The sequence below is a fragment of the Cataglyphis hispanica genome, chromosome 4 (assembly GCF_021464435.1).
Source record: "Cataglyphis hispanica isolate Lineage 1 chromosome 4, ULB_Chis1_1.0, whole genome shotgun sequence".
NCBI lineage: Eukaryota > Metazoa > Arthropoda > Insecta > Hymenoptera > Formicidae > Cataglyphis > Cataglyphis hispanica.
The window spans coordinates 8,239,975-8,259,480 of NC_065957.1; the positions used below are offsets into that span (position 1 = coordinate 8,239,975).

At 30.2% G+C, this 19,506-nt stretch overlaps 1 protein-coding gene across 1 annotated transcript; it reads left to right on the forward strand.

Annotated features, from left to right (window-relative positions):
* The first annotated feature begins 694 nt into the window (after positions 1–694).
* On the forward strand, positions 695–5,165 carry LOC126848988 (protein yellow-like). Its single transcript, XM_050590419.1, has 7 exons — positions 695–858; positions 1,924–2,227; positions 3,120–3,249; positions 3,312–3,474; positions 3,572–3,931; positions 4,346–4,534; positions 4,625–5,165. Exons 2-7 carry the CDS (start codon positions 1,936–1,938, stop codon positions 4,802–4,804), a joined length of 1,314 nt encoding a protein of 437 aa, XP_050446376.1. The 5' UTR covers positions 695–858; positions 1,924–1,935; the 3' UTR covers positions 4,805–5,165.
* The last annotated feature ends 14,341 nt before the right edge of the window (positions 5,166–19,506 follow it).

Below are 19,506 nucleotides of genomic sequence, written 5' to 3' on the forward strand. Positions count from 1 at the left end.
TAAAATCTAGAGAAAAACGAGAGAAAGCAAGATCTGTTGCATGTTATTAAAAAATTTCTATTTAATTATTAAATATTTCCATTTAATAATATGACGTAACCATAATTAAGGAACATTCTCTATCATTTCTATAAGGAAATATAATACTTCTTATTTAGAATTTTTGTTATAATAGCGCGACCATCCAATACAAAATCTGATAAAACTCATAATAATAACAAAAATAGAAAGAGAATAACAAAGCAAATTTTCACTTGCAAGCACAGCTTGTATAATTTAAATAATATTGAAAGTTAATTTTACCTTTGAGTAAATTTAGTAATCGATACCGAATTCGTTAAAGAAAATTTATAATTCAAAAAGGGGACATATTTTTAAATGATTTATTACCCGTTATTAATTTTATCGATAAATGTTCTGTAAACACATTTTTTTGTATGCTAATAGAACCGGTATCAAATTTAGACACGCGTTAAGCATGCCTTTCCCGTTAGATCAACGTATCGAGACGCATAAATGCAGGTTCGTATAATATTTATACTGGTTAATATAGATTTGGATAGGCGCGTGCAATGAGCGCATATCAAGATGCATTTCTCTCTATATGTGGAGTATAAGTTTCCGCGTGATACGTGAGGTATGATTTAAGACTGGGGTGCTTTATATACGGCGAGCGTGTTACAGAAACATGCAGTTTAGGACTGAAAGCGCATCGGTGACTTTCCAGGTGTTTAAAAATCTCTCCCATTTTCTTTCTTTTCGTCGTGTTTCTCTCACAATTTCTCGGTCTACGTAATATTTCTGTGTTTGAGTGCAGCTTGAATATTTATATTGCGTGCTACTGTTTGGATAAATGCGGTAAATATTGAGAGATGCAAGATAATTACGTAATTAATAAGATATTTTCTAGCTTTTGTTTGCGACAAAATTGAAATTTTGAGAAAAATAGCTGTGTTCAATTATTGTACAAACAAGCGACACTTTCCATTTAATTTTTGGATTCAAAAAAATTTTTTAAACTCTGTAATAAATTTTTTTATTGCATGTATACATATCCAATATCTTTGCATAAACTTTTTTTTTGTTTTAGATAATTTTTAATGAAAATTTGAAGCTATCTTTAATACTTAATTTATAGAATTTTCAACTTTCTTGATTGAAACATACTAGTTTGGTTTAAGAGCTATGTAATAAAAAGTTAATTAACATATTTTGTAATAGCATTATATTTTATTTTTTAAATTGGGAGAGATTAACTTATTGCAATATGATAAGAGAATTGGTTAGAAAAATAATAAGATTATAAATAAATGAAAGATGTGTTTTGCTCTTTCTCTCTCTCTCTTATAATATTTTTTATCTATCCACTTGACTTGAGGAATTTCTGATAAATTACAAACCAATGTTTCTCTCTCAAAAAAAAATTTGATAACAATTGTATTGCACTACATTTTCTTTTCACTTTTGTAAAGATTACCCGAAATTAATGCCACAATTAAGCTATACATATACGTGCGTATCTATGTAATTAATCTATATATATGTAATAAATCTATATAGAATGTGAATTGTTTATGTGTTTATGTAGAAACGTGATAAGTGCATATTTAATGCGCATATTTAACAGGTTGTTACGTATACCCAGTATAATTAACGTTTCTTTTTAAAAGTATTTTCATACATGTTTTAGTTTTATAACGGAGAGATTGATTTATTTATTAATTCAATTAATAATATATATATATATATATATATATATATATATATATATATATATTGAAAATTAAATATTTTGCATATTTATTATAATGATAACAAATTTGTTTACGTTATCACCTTGTTTATATGGCTCCTACAGAAAATAATAATTATATATATATATATTATGATATTTTTTAAAGCAAATATATTTCTCATTCACAGAGAATAGCAAAAATGAGAAGTCATTTCGTCCGGTATTCCCTATTCGGTATTTCGGTATTCATCTCGATCCTTCTATTATTCTGGATCGAAAACGTCGACGGAATTCAAATATGGGACATGCAGACAGGACGTGCTCCGCTCTGGGAAAGATTCACGTGGAAGACGATGGACTTTGCTTATCCGGATCAGCGTAGCAGAAAGTTAGCGATTGCGAGCGGCGAATACATCCCGGAGAATTCTCTGCCTGTCGGCATCGAGATTTGGAGGAACAAGCTCTTCGTCACGGTGCCAAGGTGGCGAGATGGTAAATGCCAAAGATACTTCGTCGTTAAAAAATTACGCTTACGTTTTTGCGTCGGGATTAATGAGATCGCCTTAGTAGACGACGCGACAGACAACACGCGGGCTCTCCGCTTATGCCAGAAACGAGGCGCGACGCTTCAAAGTCAGGAACCGGAAACAGACGCCGGCATAATACGCGAAAGATCGCCATAGGAGGTGCACGCCTCGATTCCCGTCTGAGCGACTTCCGGTCCGCGACAAAAAGCGCCGAAAACCGCGAGCGCGTTCTCAATGAGAGCGTTTCTTGTCCTTGTCGACCGCCGCCCCCATCACCGCGAACCCGCACCTCCCCCCAAACGTTCACCCGTCGCTTCTCTCTCCTTCCATCTTTCTACTGCTGGGGGAGGGGGAGGGAAACACGGCGCGACAAACGGGTTTATTCAAGCTCTCGGCTGCCCTTTATTCACTCCACTTTTTTTTCCACGCTCTATGTTTATTATATACGTTGGCGCGCGCCACCGTTTTTTGTCTCGCACAAAGGCCAAACAATGACGGCGGCGTGCTGTGTAAGCTCTTTAATGTTCTACCCTTCCATCCTTCTTCTTTACTTCCTTCGCAAGACCTTCGCGAATTCAACGCCATTGCATCCTTTCGCGCATTTACTACATCTCTTTCTCTCTCGCATCTTCTTTCTTTCTCTTTATATATCATTTAATTTTTTATTATATATTCGATATTTTATGTATATGTTCTATATATATTACAATGTTTATTTGATTTATTTATTTTTTTTTTTTTTATATATATATTTTAAATGCTCTGATCATTGTATTGATTTTATAAATAATTATAGAATAAAATTTAATTTTATAATATTAATATTAATACGGTAATTGTAACATTTTGTACTACAGGAATACCATCTACGTTGAATTATATACCGTTGGACGTTAATCAAGGTGTGTCGCCAAAGCTTATACCTTATCCGAGTTGGTCCCAGAACAGGGCTGGTGCCTGCGGCAGCGGATTGACTACCGTCTACAGGTGACATCGCTTAATAAGTTTGAAGACATTTTATAAGACATTCTACAAATATTTTTGTTTAGGATTCACGCAGATGCATGTGATAGACTGTGGGTGTTAGATACCGGGACTATAGGAATCGGTGAAACTACTATGCAAGCCTGTCCTTATACTTTGAATGTATTTGACTTGAAAACTGATAAAATTATAAGGCAATACAGGCTCAGACCAGAAGACATCAATCAGGTATGCAGCTTTTTTTGTGCGCTCGATTTGTGTTACATTTTTTATTTTTTTTTATTGATTTGAACGTTCCTCTTTTTTTTCTCCTTTTTGTATCTAGAATACCTTTATCGCCAATATCGCGGTTGATCTGGGAAAAAACAGTTGCGAGGATGCCTTCGCTTACATGTCCGACGAACTCGGCTATGGTTTGATCGTATATTCCTGGCAGCAAAATACATCCTGGCGAATAACGCATAGCTACTTCATGCCGGATCCCCTAGCGGGCGATTATAATATCGGAGGCTTGAACTTCCAATGGGGAGAGGAAGGTATTTTTGGTATGAGTCTGACACCGATAAAATCAGATGGCTATCGGACTCTCTTCTTCCATCCCCTCAGCAGCTATCGGGAATTTGCGGTATCCACGAGAATCTTGAGAGACCAGCAGTTGTCTCAAAACAGCTATCATGAATTTCAGGTATTTTAATTTTAGTTCTTTGTACTTATTAATTAATTATTTAATAAATTCTTTATCTGTTATTTTGATCATTTTACTGTCTAGACTTCCTTGTTACAATAAAATAAGCCTTTATTTTATATTATTTATAAAATTGTAATATTACATTCTTTTTTTAGAGATATTTTAAAAATATTTTTCATGATATTTTGAATGCTTTGATATTCATAATTGCAATACGACATTATTTACTTATTTATCTTTGTTTGATTTGCAAAAAATTCTTTGACTTATATTATTTAAAATTACGGATATCTCGAGATTTTGTTCAGAAAAAATTTATACTAAACCAAATAAAGAGTCTGTTATTACTAATCACTTACATACAATTATCACGCATACAATTATCACATATTAATACTAATTTTCATGTAGGTGTTGCCGTCAAGAGGACCGCTATCTCATTGCACGGCGTCTGTGATGGACGAGAACGGACTTCAATTCTTTAATTTGATTGATCAAAATGCGGTTGGCTGTTGGAATTCCATGCTACCATACACACCAATCAATCAAGCAGTTATCGCCAGACACGACGAGGCTATGATATTCCCAGCAGACATCAAGGTAATGTTTATAGTTACATAGATTATGTATTTTCTCGTCATACTACTTTCATTCGCTTTTTATTGCCCTCTTTTCACTGCTCTACTATAGGTGAAACACGACTTGCTCTGGATTATATCGGATCGTATGCCGATATTTTTGCTGTCGACTCTAAATTACACGGATGTGAACTTTAGAATACTTACGACACCGGTTCAAGCAGCGATAGCGAGAACGGTCTGCGACAACGTGCCGTTGAGATATGTCAGCAATAAGATGTGGTGGAATTGATAATTTTTTGCGTGTGTTGATATCTACACTCGATAATATAATCATTAATAATTTGAAAAAAAATGATAATCAAAAACATTTGTCTGAAAACGATTATCACGAGTTTCGGGTATTGCAGTTTCAATTTTTTGTATTTGTTTAATAATTATTCGATAAATTTTTCGCATCTTGTCTTTTGGCCAGTTTATCTAAACTTTCTCGCATAATTGTTGCAATAAAGAAAGCCTTTATTGTTTTATTGTTTTATGCATTTATAAATATATAATGTTACATACTTTAAGAAATAAAAATATTTTTCGAATGCTATTTGAAATTCGTGTATCAAGAAGATGCAACAAGAAATAAAAGGTATTTCCTCGTTTTTCCCTATACTTTCTTCAAGCATAGAGCTCTTGGACATATCTGACGTGAGAAGCGACTAGTTTTTCGGCTCGTGCGGTGCGAAAATGGCGAATGGATTAGCGTGAATCAGCATCGTCGAGCCAGGAGGCAGAAGCTAAACGTTTTAACGTGGGACCCATTAGTTTTGGCCCTTGTTTCCGATAATTTGAAGGCCGTTCCTGCGGCCTGATATACGACCCGATTATTGCTTCCTTCGAAAATTATCCGTTTCACGCCTCCGCCCGTAAAATATGGCCACGCGCTTCGTCTGTTCTCGGTGGGGCTGTGCCACAGAATTAGAACTTTCTTTCTCTTGGGGCGACGCGATGCACGCGGCCCGTTCATTATGTTTCTTGTTTGGTGCAGCGCGATTACTCCAAGTAATCGCGAAGCACCGAATGAAGTGCAGTGAGCGAAACTTGGTTCGAAGAAAAGCCGCCAGTCATTATATGTCGTACAGCATTAATATTTCGTGATTTATTGTTTTTTTCCCTAGCCTTATATGATAAATATCGCAGAAATGTATCGCGCGCGGATCTACTCGTCGGGACAGAATGAATCGATGATTTACGCATAGATCTCATGTGTGATCTATCCCCTATAGGGTTGTGGCAGCCCTAAAATTTACGTGGCTGCAGCCCGAGAGATCCGCGGCTGAGATGCACGCCTCGAATGCTAATTCCGTGGACCGATAAATCGATAGATCGCGGCACTCGGGCCGACTAACTGGCGATTAGAGGGCAAGCAGATCAGGCCTCGCCGATTGTTCGCCGCGATATCGGTGCGTTTTCAATTTGGAAATCGAGTCTTTTCGCGTGCTGCATCCCGATCCCGTGATAAGCCGGAATCTTAATGGCTCTGGAGCTGTCTCGTTAGCGCCTGGACCGCGTGCATTATGGATCGAAGAGGAAGATCGATCGAATCTGTAATGAATTAGATACGCGCTCGAGGCTTACTTGAAAAATCGCACTTTTTATCTCGTTTATTATCGAGAAAGGAATATTATCTAAAAAATTGACATGTTCATTATTAAGTTCTTATGCAATCTGATGATAAGAGGAATCGTGTTATCAATAATAACGATACCAGTAATATAATTTGCGAAATAATTTGTATAATCAATAGAAACGTCAAGTTATTGACGTTTTATTTTAATTAATACATAATAGGCGAAAGAGTATAATTTCGTGATAATAAAAACAAAAATGTACTGCTGCAGTTTTTGTATAGATCAACTCGTCCTAGACTCTTGAGGGCGTTGCTCATCGCTTCGTGGACGCGAATCGTAAAATCATCTTCGAGTGATGAGAAAGAAATGAAGGTGCGAAGGGAAGGTGGGCATTGCCTGAAGGTAAACATAAAAAAATTCGTTCGAAACTGCTGTGCTGATTACACGTTATATACGAAAATCTGCTATCGCAGTGGCGTGTTCTGACATTGTCAAAACTGCTCGAATGTTGCTAAAATTTTGCGAGAAAGCGTCTGTTCTTACGTCATTTAAAGATACATTTTTATTATTTATACAATATAATCATTTTTTTACTATTATCTATGAAACAAATTTTGCTATTTATAATATATCGAAGCATAGAATACTTGAAAAAATTAATAAATGCATTTGTAAACATAATTTATTATATGTAATTAATAATAGAATTATATTTGCAATAAAAAATAATTCAACCGGACAATCAGTACCTTCGTTATATAAGATCGAGGAAGTGACTAATATCGAAGTAGGAAATCTTCTCTGTACGCCACTGAAACGAAGATCGGCCGGTCGAAATTTCAGAGCGAATTAAAGTACACGGCGGCCGGATATCAAATCGCCGCTCTATCCATACGTTTGTTTTAAATTAACACCTATCCCATGTGGAACACATGGACACAAAGCACACTTTAACACCTTTTTAAAAACTGGCTGCACGGCGGCTGCCCGTTTTTGTGTTTTGTGCTTTTTTTTTTTTCTTTTTTATCGGCGCCAGTAATTATGGGGTACCGGCGACGACGTGAGTCTCGTTATAAGTTACTCTCGGCCACTCTCCGCTATCTCCTAATCTTTTTGATTTATTTCTGACTCGAGTAGAGAGGCTCTCTATTTCTTACCGCTGATACACTTCTGCCAAGATATTATATTGCAAAATGTAAAAGTCATGTTAAAGTTGAAGTTGAAAACCACACCCATAATAACGTAACGTTTAAATTGCTTAGGCTAATGTGAGAAATGTACATTTTAATATTATCAATCCATTACTTACAAACTTGTTATCAAATTACATATAAATGCAAATATAAATTTAAAATATAATAAAATTTTGCAAAATAATTAAAAATAAAGAAAAGTTTATATGCATATTATAAAATAATGTTTCTTTAAATATTTTTAAAATAAACGTGTCAGCGATGATCTTGATCGAGAAATAATATAAAATTTATTCAATCTCTTCTTTTGTACTATCAAATTTATGGAGAAGGGAGCAAAAGTAAACAAATATAATAGGAGTGATTGCAACAAAATAATTTTACATAATATGTGTATATAAATTGTACAGAGGAGCCTGAGAGCAGCTATCCCGACGTTTTTCGTGTAAAATACTTATCAAACCTCGTTTAGTATCGCCATCTGGACATGATACATATGTATCTATACAGGGTGTCTCTTTTAAAATTGATGTTTACAATATATATGTTAAAATAAAAAAATACAATGCGCAAATAATGAAATATACAACTAATTAAATTTATATATGTGACGTATTCGTAATTTATAATTGTAATACGGACAGTGATTTTACCAACAGTGTTAAAAAATGTGAATTCAGCTATGTAATTCTACGTAGCTTTTAAAATAAACTCAGATGGCGGTACTAAACAAGGTTCTCGGTAAGAATCAAAAGACTGGAATAGCTACTCTCAATCCTTTTTTTAAGTACAATTATATAATTATCAAAAGTATATAATTTTTATTAATAATGAGACGCATTTATGTATTTTTTATAATAATAAATAATATTAATTATAATTTAGTAAACATATTTGCATTTTTATATTCTAATTAATTTGGAAGAGATATAATTAATTTAGGTAATATATAAGATATATTCAAATTTAAAATATTTTTTATTGTTTTTTTTTTCTTCAATACTTTAAGGTAATTTTTATTGATCTTTAAAATGTAGCTCATGATATTTTTATTGTACTAGAATACTATAAACGCGCTCTACGCGCGCGCCATTTATTTTATGTGTATGTGTATATAATTATTTACATATTAATTTTAATTTTCCACTTTTTCAAAATAAATTAAATAAAAATTACACACCCACTTAATATTTAAACTATCAAATGGGTCTCTTAGTTATGACAAGCTATTATTGATATAAAGTAATGTTTAGTGTATCGTTGAGATAACCAATTAGCATCACGAAAAAGAGGTAACGATATTGTCAGTATCGATTTAATAAACTCCGTAATATATTAATTGATAATTTAATAATTGATTTATAATTTAAAATACATGTATAATTTAATATTCCGTTTGTATATACGTCATAGTACGGAAAATATTTCGGCAACGAATAATCAAAACATAACATGGTACACGGTCTTGACGATGTAAACATTAGCGCGCTATTGTTAACGTGTTATGGCTTACAACTTTATTATTCTCACGGCGATACTCGAACAGTAAGGAAGCGAGAACGCGAGACACTCCATCAAATTTCTTTACTCAACGCGATCGCGACAAGTATCGGAAAATAATTTGATATCATTAATTATCTTTCACACACTTTAAATTTTGAATAATACGTAATTATATCGTAATGGATAAATTTCGAAGCGCGTATTTTGCGTGACGTTTTAATCAAGAATCGAAATGATTAGAATTAAAATTGTAAATTATTGTTTTAAATATGATATGGCTTGAGAACGTGTAATAAAATAGTCAAATCGCAGGTCCGAATAATAATTAATAATAATAATAAGCTCCACGATATATTAATCGTTTATTAAATAATTAATCTATAATTTGAAATACTTGTATTATTTAATATTCCACACCGTGTATACGTCATAGTACGCAACATATTTTCGGCCGCGAAAACAATAACATTGTATTCGGCCTTGGCGATGTAAACATTAGCGCGCTATAGTTAGCGTGCATCCTACTTATAGCCTTGTTATCATTCACACAGCAACGCTCGAGCAATAAAGTACTATTTGTCGACTCGCAGTACGATTTTCGTGTGAAACGGAGTTTGATCATGTATGCGAAAGTGCGGGAGTGTCGTTTAAAGTATCTCGCGTACAAGTACGGAAATATCTTTTAATAAAAGTGCGGGAGTGCCGTTTAAAATATCGTGCGTGTGAATCAATCTGAGAGGAGGAGGAGGCCTAGGAGAGGCATCCTGCACCGGCGGAGCAACCCAAGGGTGAGTATTATTATTTTTATATTAATTATTATAAATCCCGCACACGCATTAATTCGATTCGATCATTATTTGAATAGTTTAAACAAGAGAGACTAATATACTATAAAAGTTTTTATTTAATTAGTTTATTTAAATAGTTCTCTTTTTTAGAATTTATAAAATTATTTCACATTTATATACCTTCTTATTATTATACGGATATAAAGTTTGATGCTCACAATAATAATTTTTTGAAATATTAATAATTATTTTAAACGTTGCTATAATTTGGATTTTATATTTGTGTGTTGCAGACAACGTAGCCTCAAGACCAAATCTCCGCTGTTGCGCATCAGTGCCGGTGAGTGATAAATTTTAATTTACTTTGAGGTGACGGATCCGTAGATATTGTAGATACAAATGTAGATTGTAGATTGTAAATAAATCCGTTGCCTCAAAATGGATGGGCTAGAATAAATGCAATCAAATAACTTTTAATAGACTTTTTAAATATATATTAAAACACATTAGAAATATAATTTAAAATATAAATTAAAACAAAAATTGAAAGAAATATTTTTTAATAGAAATTTTATTTAATTTATTTAATGTAGGAAACGCTAATAACTTTATTTCTTATATGAAATATTGATAATTATTGTGATTTATTGTGCCAATTTTGTCATAATTTTCATAGCCCAGCCATCTTTATTATCACAGCAATGAAAACTTAGACAACTTGTCACGCATCGTTTTAATATAATTTTATTTTAGTCAATCTAACGCCAAGTTATCAATCAAATTTAATCATTGTTTGAAGTAATAATATTTAATCTTATAATAATATATAATATTTATAATAACATATAATTTATATTAAAATAAATTAATAAAACATTTATGTGTCATATAATTTGACTTTCAGCCAAATATTATTTATATATCAAATTTTGCAATTTATTGAAACGATGCATGACAAACTGTCATAAATGAGCATAAAATTATGCTTGTGTACCTCGGCGACAATAATTAGCCGGCAACGGAAGGAATTTTTTTCCTTCATTGACCTCTGATAGAGGGTCGAAGCTACATCTCTGATTAGATGTAGTCAGAATCAATATGTCCAGGATCAACGAAAGGTAGGTTCAACTGGACCAACGGAAGCAACATACGGTGCATTCTATTAGGGCACTTGAGTCTGGCACGCGAGTAAGATACGCGAGTAAGACACGCGAGTAGAGTACGCGGTTAAGGCACGCTGTTAGGGCACGCATTTATTATAAAATACATGTAACTATTATAAAATTAGTTATATGTAATATAATAATATGTATTATCTGTTTTTTCAAAATCAATTAAATCAAAATTATATATATAATATTTGAATTGTCAAATAAGCAGCCATGGCAGATTTTTATTAATATGAAGTAATGTACAGCGTAATATTGAAATAATCAATCAACATTGAGAAAAAGAAGCAACAATACTTGCGTATCGATTAAACATGTTTTTTTTAAGAGTGGATAGAGCAATATCGATTTTATATAGACGAACACACTAATTTTGATTATCATTATTATGCTGAAAATTTTAATCTCTCTGTAACAATATAAGTATAAAATAAAATTGGAAAAGTATTTTTTAACAATAAAATTATTTATTAACTTTTTTCTACAAATTGCTAACCATTTTTAAAAGTAGATAGACAAGCAAGTAATAAAATTGTCAAGAGCTTGTTGTCTGTGAGAAAAAAGTGAATACATGACTTCCAGATATTAAAAATTTTCATCAAAGTTACGTTTTAAAAGTTAACAAAAACCAAATATTAAAAAATTAATAAATTTCTTTTAGTTATAAGTGATTAAAAATGAAACAACTACTTCTGACAAGTGAATTTTGCAAAAATTTTTCAGAGAGATTAATAAAATTAAAATCTTAATTTTGTTTACTTTTGAATAAGAGATTTAAAATAACATAATTACAGATTTATAATTTCAGAAATAATTAGAGAGATGTCTAATGTAGGAAATTGAGAAATTGTGACAATAATGATAAAATTGTTACTAATTAAAGATTGACATTAAATTAATCAAAGAAATCGTAGATAAAGATAAAGATAAGAAAAATCTACAAAATAAATTTTTCTAGGCTAACACATCTCTTCACAATTGAGCTTTAAATAATTTGTGTAAAATAATTATAATTAAATGTAGTTAAACGAATGGGTTAATGCAATATTATAATTTAAGGCAATTTAGAAGAAATTCCTTTGAAATGCACAATAATGCGGAGGTACGTACAACCATATTCCAGCCAAATATATTAAAATTATTCAGCAGTTTGCGCGTGCATATAAAGAACGGCTTTATATGTAATACAAAAAATTAACAATAGAAAAAGATTGTAATTTATTGGGCTGGATTTTATTTCATTGTGGTATATAAGTATTTCACAAAGTAAACTGGCAAAAATACAATAAAGTTAAATATAATTTTAACATTTTTTAAATTAAAAGGAAAAAGAAGGGAAGAGAAAGTATAGCACTTGCATAAAATATTTTATATACTCACTAATCTATTTGAAATATAGTAAATAATAAATTAAGAAAAAAAAAAAAATTTTTTTTTTGTTTTAATTAAAATATGAAAATTATGGAAGATAATAATGTATGTCTGAGATACTTTTTTCTTTTCTTTTTTTTGTTCAATATTCTTGAATACCGGGGTGAAAAATTATTTCTCAGCTGGTTGTCTCAGGGAGAAAGTCAGATCAATAAATTTTAGCTGCTGTTCTCAAACGATTATGTCTTTTCCTAAACGAGCGGATGTTTCGAAACTAACTTAATGCGAACATAAAGGAGCTATCTCCTTATCTCGCGTTACATTTTGCCATATCGCATTTAGTTAACGTGTCAAAATCTAGAAGTACATGTGATATTTAACTCGGAATTTCTGCTTGGAAATTCCTCGCATTTACACAACATGCTGGTATGTAAATCAAACTTAATTGAGGCGCAGTATTGCATACCTACCGAAACAATGCCAATACGAAAAGGTAGCTTCGTAATGTTGGAAATTAATGTTATTATGTATTATGTAGTAAAGCTTGATTTCAACTATTTTCGCGAATAACTTTTCGCAATAATAGAAGTGTTGAAATGTGCTACGATGAATTATTCGAAAAGTCAATTTCTTTTGCATAGTGATCATAAAAGTCTTTACGGAAGGCTTGGTAAGACGCATCACAATACATACAACACGCTTTATAATATCAATTTTATATTCTTGAGATTGATACTTGCAATAGTAAATCTAAAATGGAATATTTACTTGGGGAAAAGCAAATTATAATTTCCACGTTCACAAAAAAAAAAAATCCCGCACATTTTGACTTCTCTTTTACGATCTTCTTAGTCTCTCATCACTCTGCACAAGCACGTCTTCTCTCCTTCTTTTTTTTTTTCATTCGTACCTGTCCGTGCGCAGTGATCTGGAACACGAGTAGTAAAAGAACCTTGAAGTACATCTCATAAATGGTAGTAGAGAAAAGAAAACGATAAATTGCACGTATCCGAATGCCGTGTGCGCATTTTTATGAAAAATCGCAAAGACTGCACGTGGTTGAAATCAACCACCTGAAACGTGAATTAGAATTTATTAGTCGTGAAGTTTGCGAAAATGTGAGAAATACTGGGGAAAACCACTTTCTTATCGCACATGTGGCATTATACAGTAATATAATACTAGATATATTGAGATAAAAGCATATAATTATGAGGAAAGTATTAAATTGAGGAAAACACATAATTATCTGAAAATCTGGGAATAACGTTTTCTTCAATAGCCTGTGCTTTTTAATTAGGTTAAGCAAATTATATGGTTTTGCGGTATTTAAACTATTTCCAATTATTAAGTACTTACTTTGAAATTTTCCAACAGTTCTCTTTTACCCACAACCGTTTAATATTAAATAATAGAGATTGATAAATTCAATAAAAAGTACTATTGGTGCGGAATTCCAGTGCTTTTAGTGACCATAAATGTCAATCAAAATATACTTTTACGAAAAGTATAACAACTAATTTTCGAGAAATATTATACTGTATATATTCTACAGTAACTTTGTATGATGTATCGAAAGAAAAGCAACTAAGAAAGGAAGCAAATAGTGAGAGAAACTACTTTACGTAGAATAATAGAGAAACCTATTAGCATGGATTGCATAAATAGTTAGAAATTTTGCATATTTTGCAAGTATAATATTTGTATATTAGTCTTTCAAATATATACGTATTCTTCAATGTTAAATATCTCTCATATCACGATCATTATATATTTATAAAGGAATGAATTATTTTAATAAATCTGTGCAAAATAATTTTAAAATTATATATTAAATTTATTAAATAGTTAAAAAATGAGATTAAAAGGAATATTTTACGATTAACATAAATTTGTTCTAGATTTATTTATATTTTGTAATTTTTGACAAATAAGCACTGATAAAAATGCACTGATATTAAATTTTTTTCTAAATAGATTTTAAATACATATCATAAATACATTATAAATTAATTTCAAAAAGAGAAGATATTCACATCATAAATTATCTTCTCTTTCTGAAATTAATTTATAATGTATTTATGATATATATTTAAAATCTATTTAGAAAAAAATTTAATATCAGTGCATTTTTTGTAGACAAAAAACTAATTTATTTGACTGTTTTTTTTTTTTTTTTTTTTGTAGAATCTAGATGTTTGATGAGTTTACTTTCATAACAAACTATACGGTTGATAATGAGAATATACGATCTTGCAATTTACGGTATTTGTTTAAGTACTATTATCAAATTATTATCAAAGTAATCTGAAACATGCATTTACCAGTGCGCTTTCTGGCGAAACTAAAAGCTGATGTATTTCCATGCCGTATCAGCATGAACATGACAAACGAGGCACGATTGAACTTCAAAATGCTTACAATTTGTCTCCCATTCCTCTCGATTACCTCGATTTTGCTTGTGTAAGATTATAGCGAATGAAAAAGACCGATTTCTGTATTCAAATTGTCGTTGCAAATGGTTAATAATGGCATATCGTCAACGCGAGATCGACAATAAAAGCAGTTTAAAATGAAAAATGGAAAAAGACCAATTTTATTATCTTGGATAAAAGAAAAATGAACATTTCTTTCATTTATGAGGAATAAGATTAATTCTTAAATATAATGCAGGAAATCGAGATTCCTCCTTTCAGCGAGATATTTTATACGCGAAAAGCAAATTCACCCCAAGGCTACTTTAAAGCTCTAACAGCAATGTTGTGATTTTAAAGCGACTATGTCATTTTTAAATTTCTATCGACTTTAAAATAATATACGATAAACCTTTTAGCAACATAAAACATCTCGGATTTTCTCTTTATCAGAAATATTGGTAATTTATTATTTAGTATATTTAATTTATTATATATGTAATAATTTTTTTCAAACTACTTACGGTTTTATATCTTTTTTCACAAATATTTTTCTTTATTTAATCGTAAATTTGTTTATTTTTTATTTTGTTAATATGTTACCGTTATTACATCAAATATATAGAACTAATCTTATCATTGAATCACATTAGCGTGTCGTAAATAATTATAATTAATGAATTTAGGACCCTCCAGTACAGGCTTAATCGTAGAGATGGCCAAGTGTGCTTCACTCAAACAATAAATTAATTATATCAAGGATTATCGTGAAGGAGTCGAACCTCGATGGAATCTATAAGGCATTATACAAGCATTATCTTACGATAAGAGAACAAATGATCCAGTATTCTGCGATAAATTTATTTCAAGAATAACTTTTTGCGATACTACAAATTTTATTAGTAAATCGAGATGTTAAAATATTTTTAATAATGCTATATAAGAATTTTTTTTATCGTGACGTATCATCTTTTGTCTTCCAACATTTTGTGTTAGTTCATCAAAAATTTAGCAAACATAAAACGTTTCCGTTCTTAAAAATCGAAAACTAAATTATATTTTTTTTTTTTAAATATTTAAACTGTTAACTTTACATATCTGTACAATTTTTTTACGCGGATTTTATTTGCATAAAAAATAGTTTAATAAATACGTCTTGTAGATTTTTTTTATAATACTTTTTTCCTAAATCAAATAAATTTCTAATTTTATCTCGCGTCCGCGTGTACCATGGATATAAAATGCCTATTTTTAGTTCGAACAGCTTATTGTATTTAATTTCTATATATTTTTCATGACTTGCTATGCGGGTGAATTGGATTGGTGTATTGCAATCACTCTATCACGCGATTTATTATCCGCTTGCATTCGTCACGCGGTGCATGCAATATACTTATGTGTATATAAACATGTACTGACCCTCTTAAGGCAAATCACTACCTTAGAAATCGTGTAGAGCACATTTTATTTGCACTCACGCGATTATATCCAATCTCTGTATAATCGAATAATTTATTTTTAAATTTTATTGACATTTTATTATTTTCGTAGAATGCAACTATAATTTATAGTGAAAAAATGATAAAACGCTTAAAATATATTTATATTGAGAAAAATTTGATGATATATTAAATGCGTTTTTGCTTTTCTCTTCGAATGTATAGCGGTCAAGGTCTTTTCTCGCCGTTAATCGAATAACAAAAAGAAATAAATTAGTAATTTACCCTTAATTATTTTTCACTTGTTACAATAATATTATAAATATTAATATTTAAATATTAATTTTTGATATTTTTATTGTTTGGCATATCATAGACTTCGATAAATATTATCAAACATATTTCAAACTTTTTGAGAAATATTTATAATATAAAATATTTAACATAAAAAGATTACTTAAAAAAATTAAATAAAAATATTAAAAATAGTTTTTAAGAAATTAAATGCTACTTGAATGAAACTGATATTATGATTGACAAGATGCAATTAAATATAAAATAAAATCTATTAGATATGAGTATAAATAAGAACTTGGTAAATGTTTAATAAGTAAATTTTTTAACATTTATATCCAATAACGTATCATTGCATTACTGTTGTGACTAAAAAATACTTATTTTTGAAATAAATTTTATTTAAAAAGAAAATATTATTTTAAAGAAATAAAAACTTACAAAAATGCAAATTAATATTTGCAGCATGTTATGCGGAAATTATGTAATACATCGACAAATGTTTCGTATTAGAAAGTCAGATTATATCCTTCGCTATTTCAGGAAAAACTACACTTGTACGTGACAATACTATATCAAATGCGCACTCCTGCATGGATGCTTTATACCGTAGTTTACAGCCAGTACATATCTCACACAGCACATATGTACATGTAAAAGTACATAAGCATGAATGGTATATCGTATATAGCGAATGTTTCTTTTGTGTTTATTTTCGCTGAGACTGTGTTTTGCGGTATTGTAATTTATACTATAAACTTCCGTGCGCGGAAGAGAGACACCTTTTTCACACTTCGAATACAAAGCCCCAGATTAAATTAGATTATTTCGCGAGATGCTTGTGGTTATTTTGCCAGACAGGAATTGCACAGCAATACAATGTCAGCAAAGCTGATAAGATCGGCTATGTTGCCGGGGGATTTCCATTGGGATTAGAGCGACCTTTGAATTTTTTGATTTTTTTTGCGTTAGCACGATAAAGTTCATTAACATTCTAGTAGCTTCTTTTTGTTATCAGGTTTTAGAATAAGTTTTGTAAAATTTAATTGAGTTTAATTAATTCAACGAAACATGAAATTCCATGACCATAATGAGCATGCAAGCTGTTTTTATTAAATTGCGAGATAAGCTTGGTATGTTCTAATTTCTAGTCAAGCAACGTTGAACTCGTGTTGTCAAGCATTTTATGACTAAGAAAATAAAATTATTTCGTTTTGTGTTTAATAAATTGAATTTCTGCAAATTAAAATCTGTAATCGTAAATTATTAAAACAAGTATAAAATTTTGTTTTCTTTTCATTATTAAATGACTCTACTTTTATAAAGTATTTTATCTAATAATTTAAAATATTTTTGTTAAGCAAAAGAAAAAGAATGTGAACGTACAAAAAATATTTGAAATTCTTTAAACTTATTTTTAACACATACTTACGTGTATGCTTACAATGTAGAATATAAAATATTTATATTGATGATAAAATTATAAAAAATATGCAGTCATTATCGTCATTTTATTATAGCTGAGTGCTGTACTTGGAATTTTATTTCTTGTAATAAATATCGCGTGTTATAATTGCGTTACCGTGAAAAATGCTGACTCGTTAACTATATATTTACTATATTTAAATTATAATATATTTTAAAAAAATATTTATTTATATTATAAATACTAAATAAATGCTAGTATTTTATTATAAATAAATTTGTATTTTTGTAATCAGTTATGTCAAATGTGAAAAAAAAAGAATATATACAGCACGCTGCAATAACGTGAACGCGGATAATTAGTTTTATCTAGTAAAATCTAATTTTACGTAATTTTAGTTTCATTGATTTACTGATTGTATAATTATACTATAAATATCAACATAAACTACAATATTCCACTTTCTATTATTTAACAATTTTATCATCTTAATTAAAAGTGGATTTATAAGAGTTAAATATAAGTATATATAAAAATTTCCTTTAATTCCAATAAAATTATGGCCAAACTTACTTGACACAAAAAAAGCGATATATCAAAAAAATGCAATTATAATGAATATAAAAATGAATATAATACAAAAAATATTTCTTCAGGTTTTCGGTTTTGGCGGCATTTATATTTTGCGATAAGGCAGTTTTTTTATATATATATAAAAAAAAAAAAGAAGCATCTTTCTCAAAGAAAGATTTTTATTATGAATGTATGTTGCCGATCTCAAGTGACAATTTTAATCTTTATAAAATTATAATGGTGTTTATTGCATGGTTATTTATCGTAGAACTTTCACTAGTGATGGGTCCAACAACTATGTCTGACACATACTTTGCGTAAAAATTTATTATGTATCATATCACATTAATGATCGTTCACGTTCTTTGCATAAAGAGCGCGTATAAATTATGTCTTAAAGTCTTAAAGTAAAAAGTTTTCTACAACGGTCTATCCGCCCTAATTCATTCATTTGACCGCGAGGAAAAGTATTTAAGGCTAAATTATTCGTGCATTAAGAATCACAAAAGTAACGATCTTGTTACGTTAGATTAAACGGACTTTACACTCAATTGAAACAGATCAGAATGTCGTTAGAATAAGACTTGAAGGTCTGAAACACTTTGTATTCCGACCTGATTTTCTGGCCTGTATCCATCCGACGCTATTATGGTGACGGTGATCGACGAACCTCTTTGGCAATCTTGGACGTCAATTTGTTATGGGGTTAAGACACCCCATTGATGCTGATTGTAAGGGTGATAATGTAAAAGAATGATAACCGATGGAGCTGCTTAACTTCTTGACGAGAGACAAAGAAAATATTCTCTCATTTCATTATTATTGTTAAAAAAATACAATTTAAACAATACAAATTTTTATTGTATATTTTCTTTCTTTTATATATATATATATATCTATCTACCTCTTGTTTTAAATGGATCAATAAATTCTGTACAATATTTGAATTATATTTATTATATTTACACACGCAGTAGAATAAATTTTAAATGTTTGCACTATTCCCTTTGTTATAAATCTATTGTAGATATTATTTATTGAATTTATCTATTATTTTTTATTATATGCAAAAATTTATTTATTTATTAAATTTGATGCTTTTATACGCAATCCTGATTTAACATCAATCATATTTCTTGTAAGTGCGACGTATGAAATATTAATGAAAATAAATACATGCTCAAAAGTAATATGTAACGCTG

Coding starts and splice junctions, on each gene's coding strand:
- LOC126848988 (XM_050590419.1), top strand. CDS start 1,936: ATGAGAAGTCATTTCGTCCGGTATTCCCTATTCGGTATTTCGGTATTC. Junction 3,475..3,571: donor GACCAGAAGACATCAATCAG/GTATGCAGCTTT, acceptor TTTTGTATCTAG/AATACCTTTATCGCCAATAT. Junction 3,932..4,345: donor ACAGCTATCATGAATTTCAG/GTATTTTAATTT, acceptor ATTTTCATGTAG/GTGTTGCCGTCAAGAGGACC.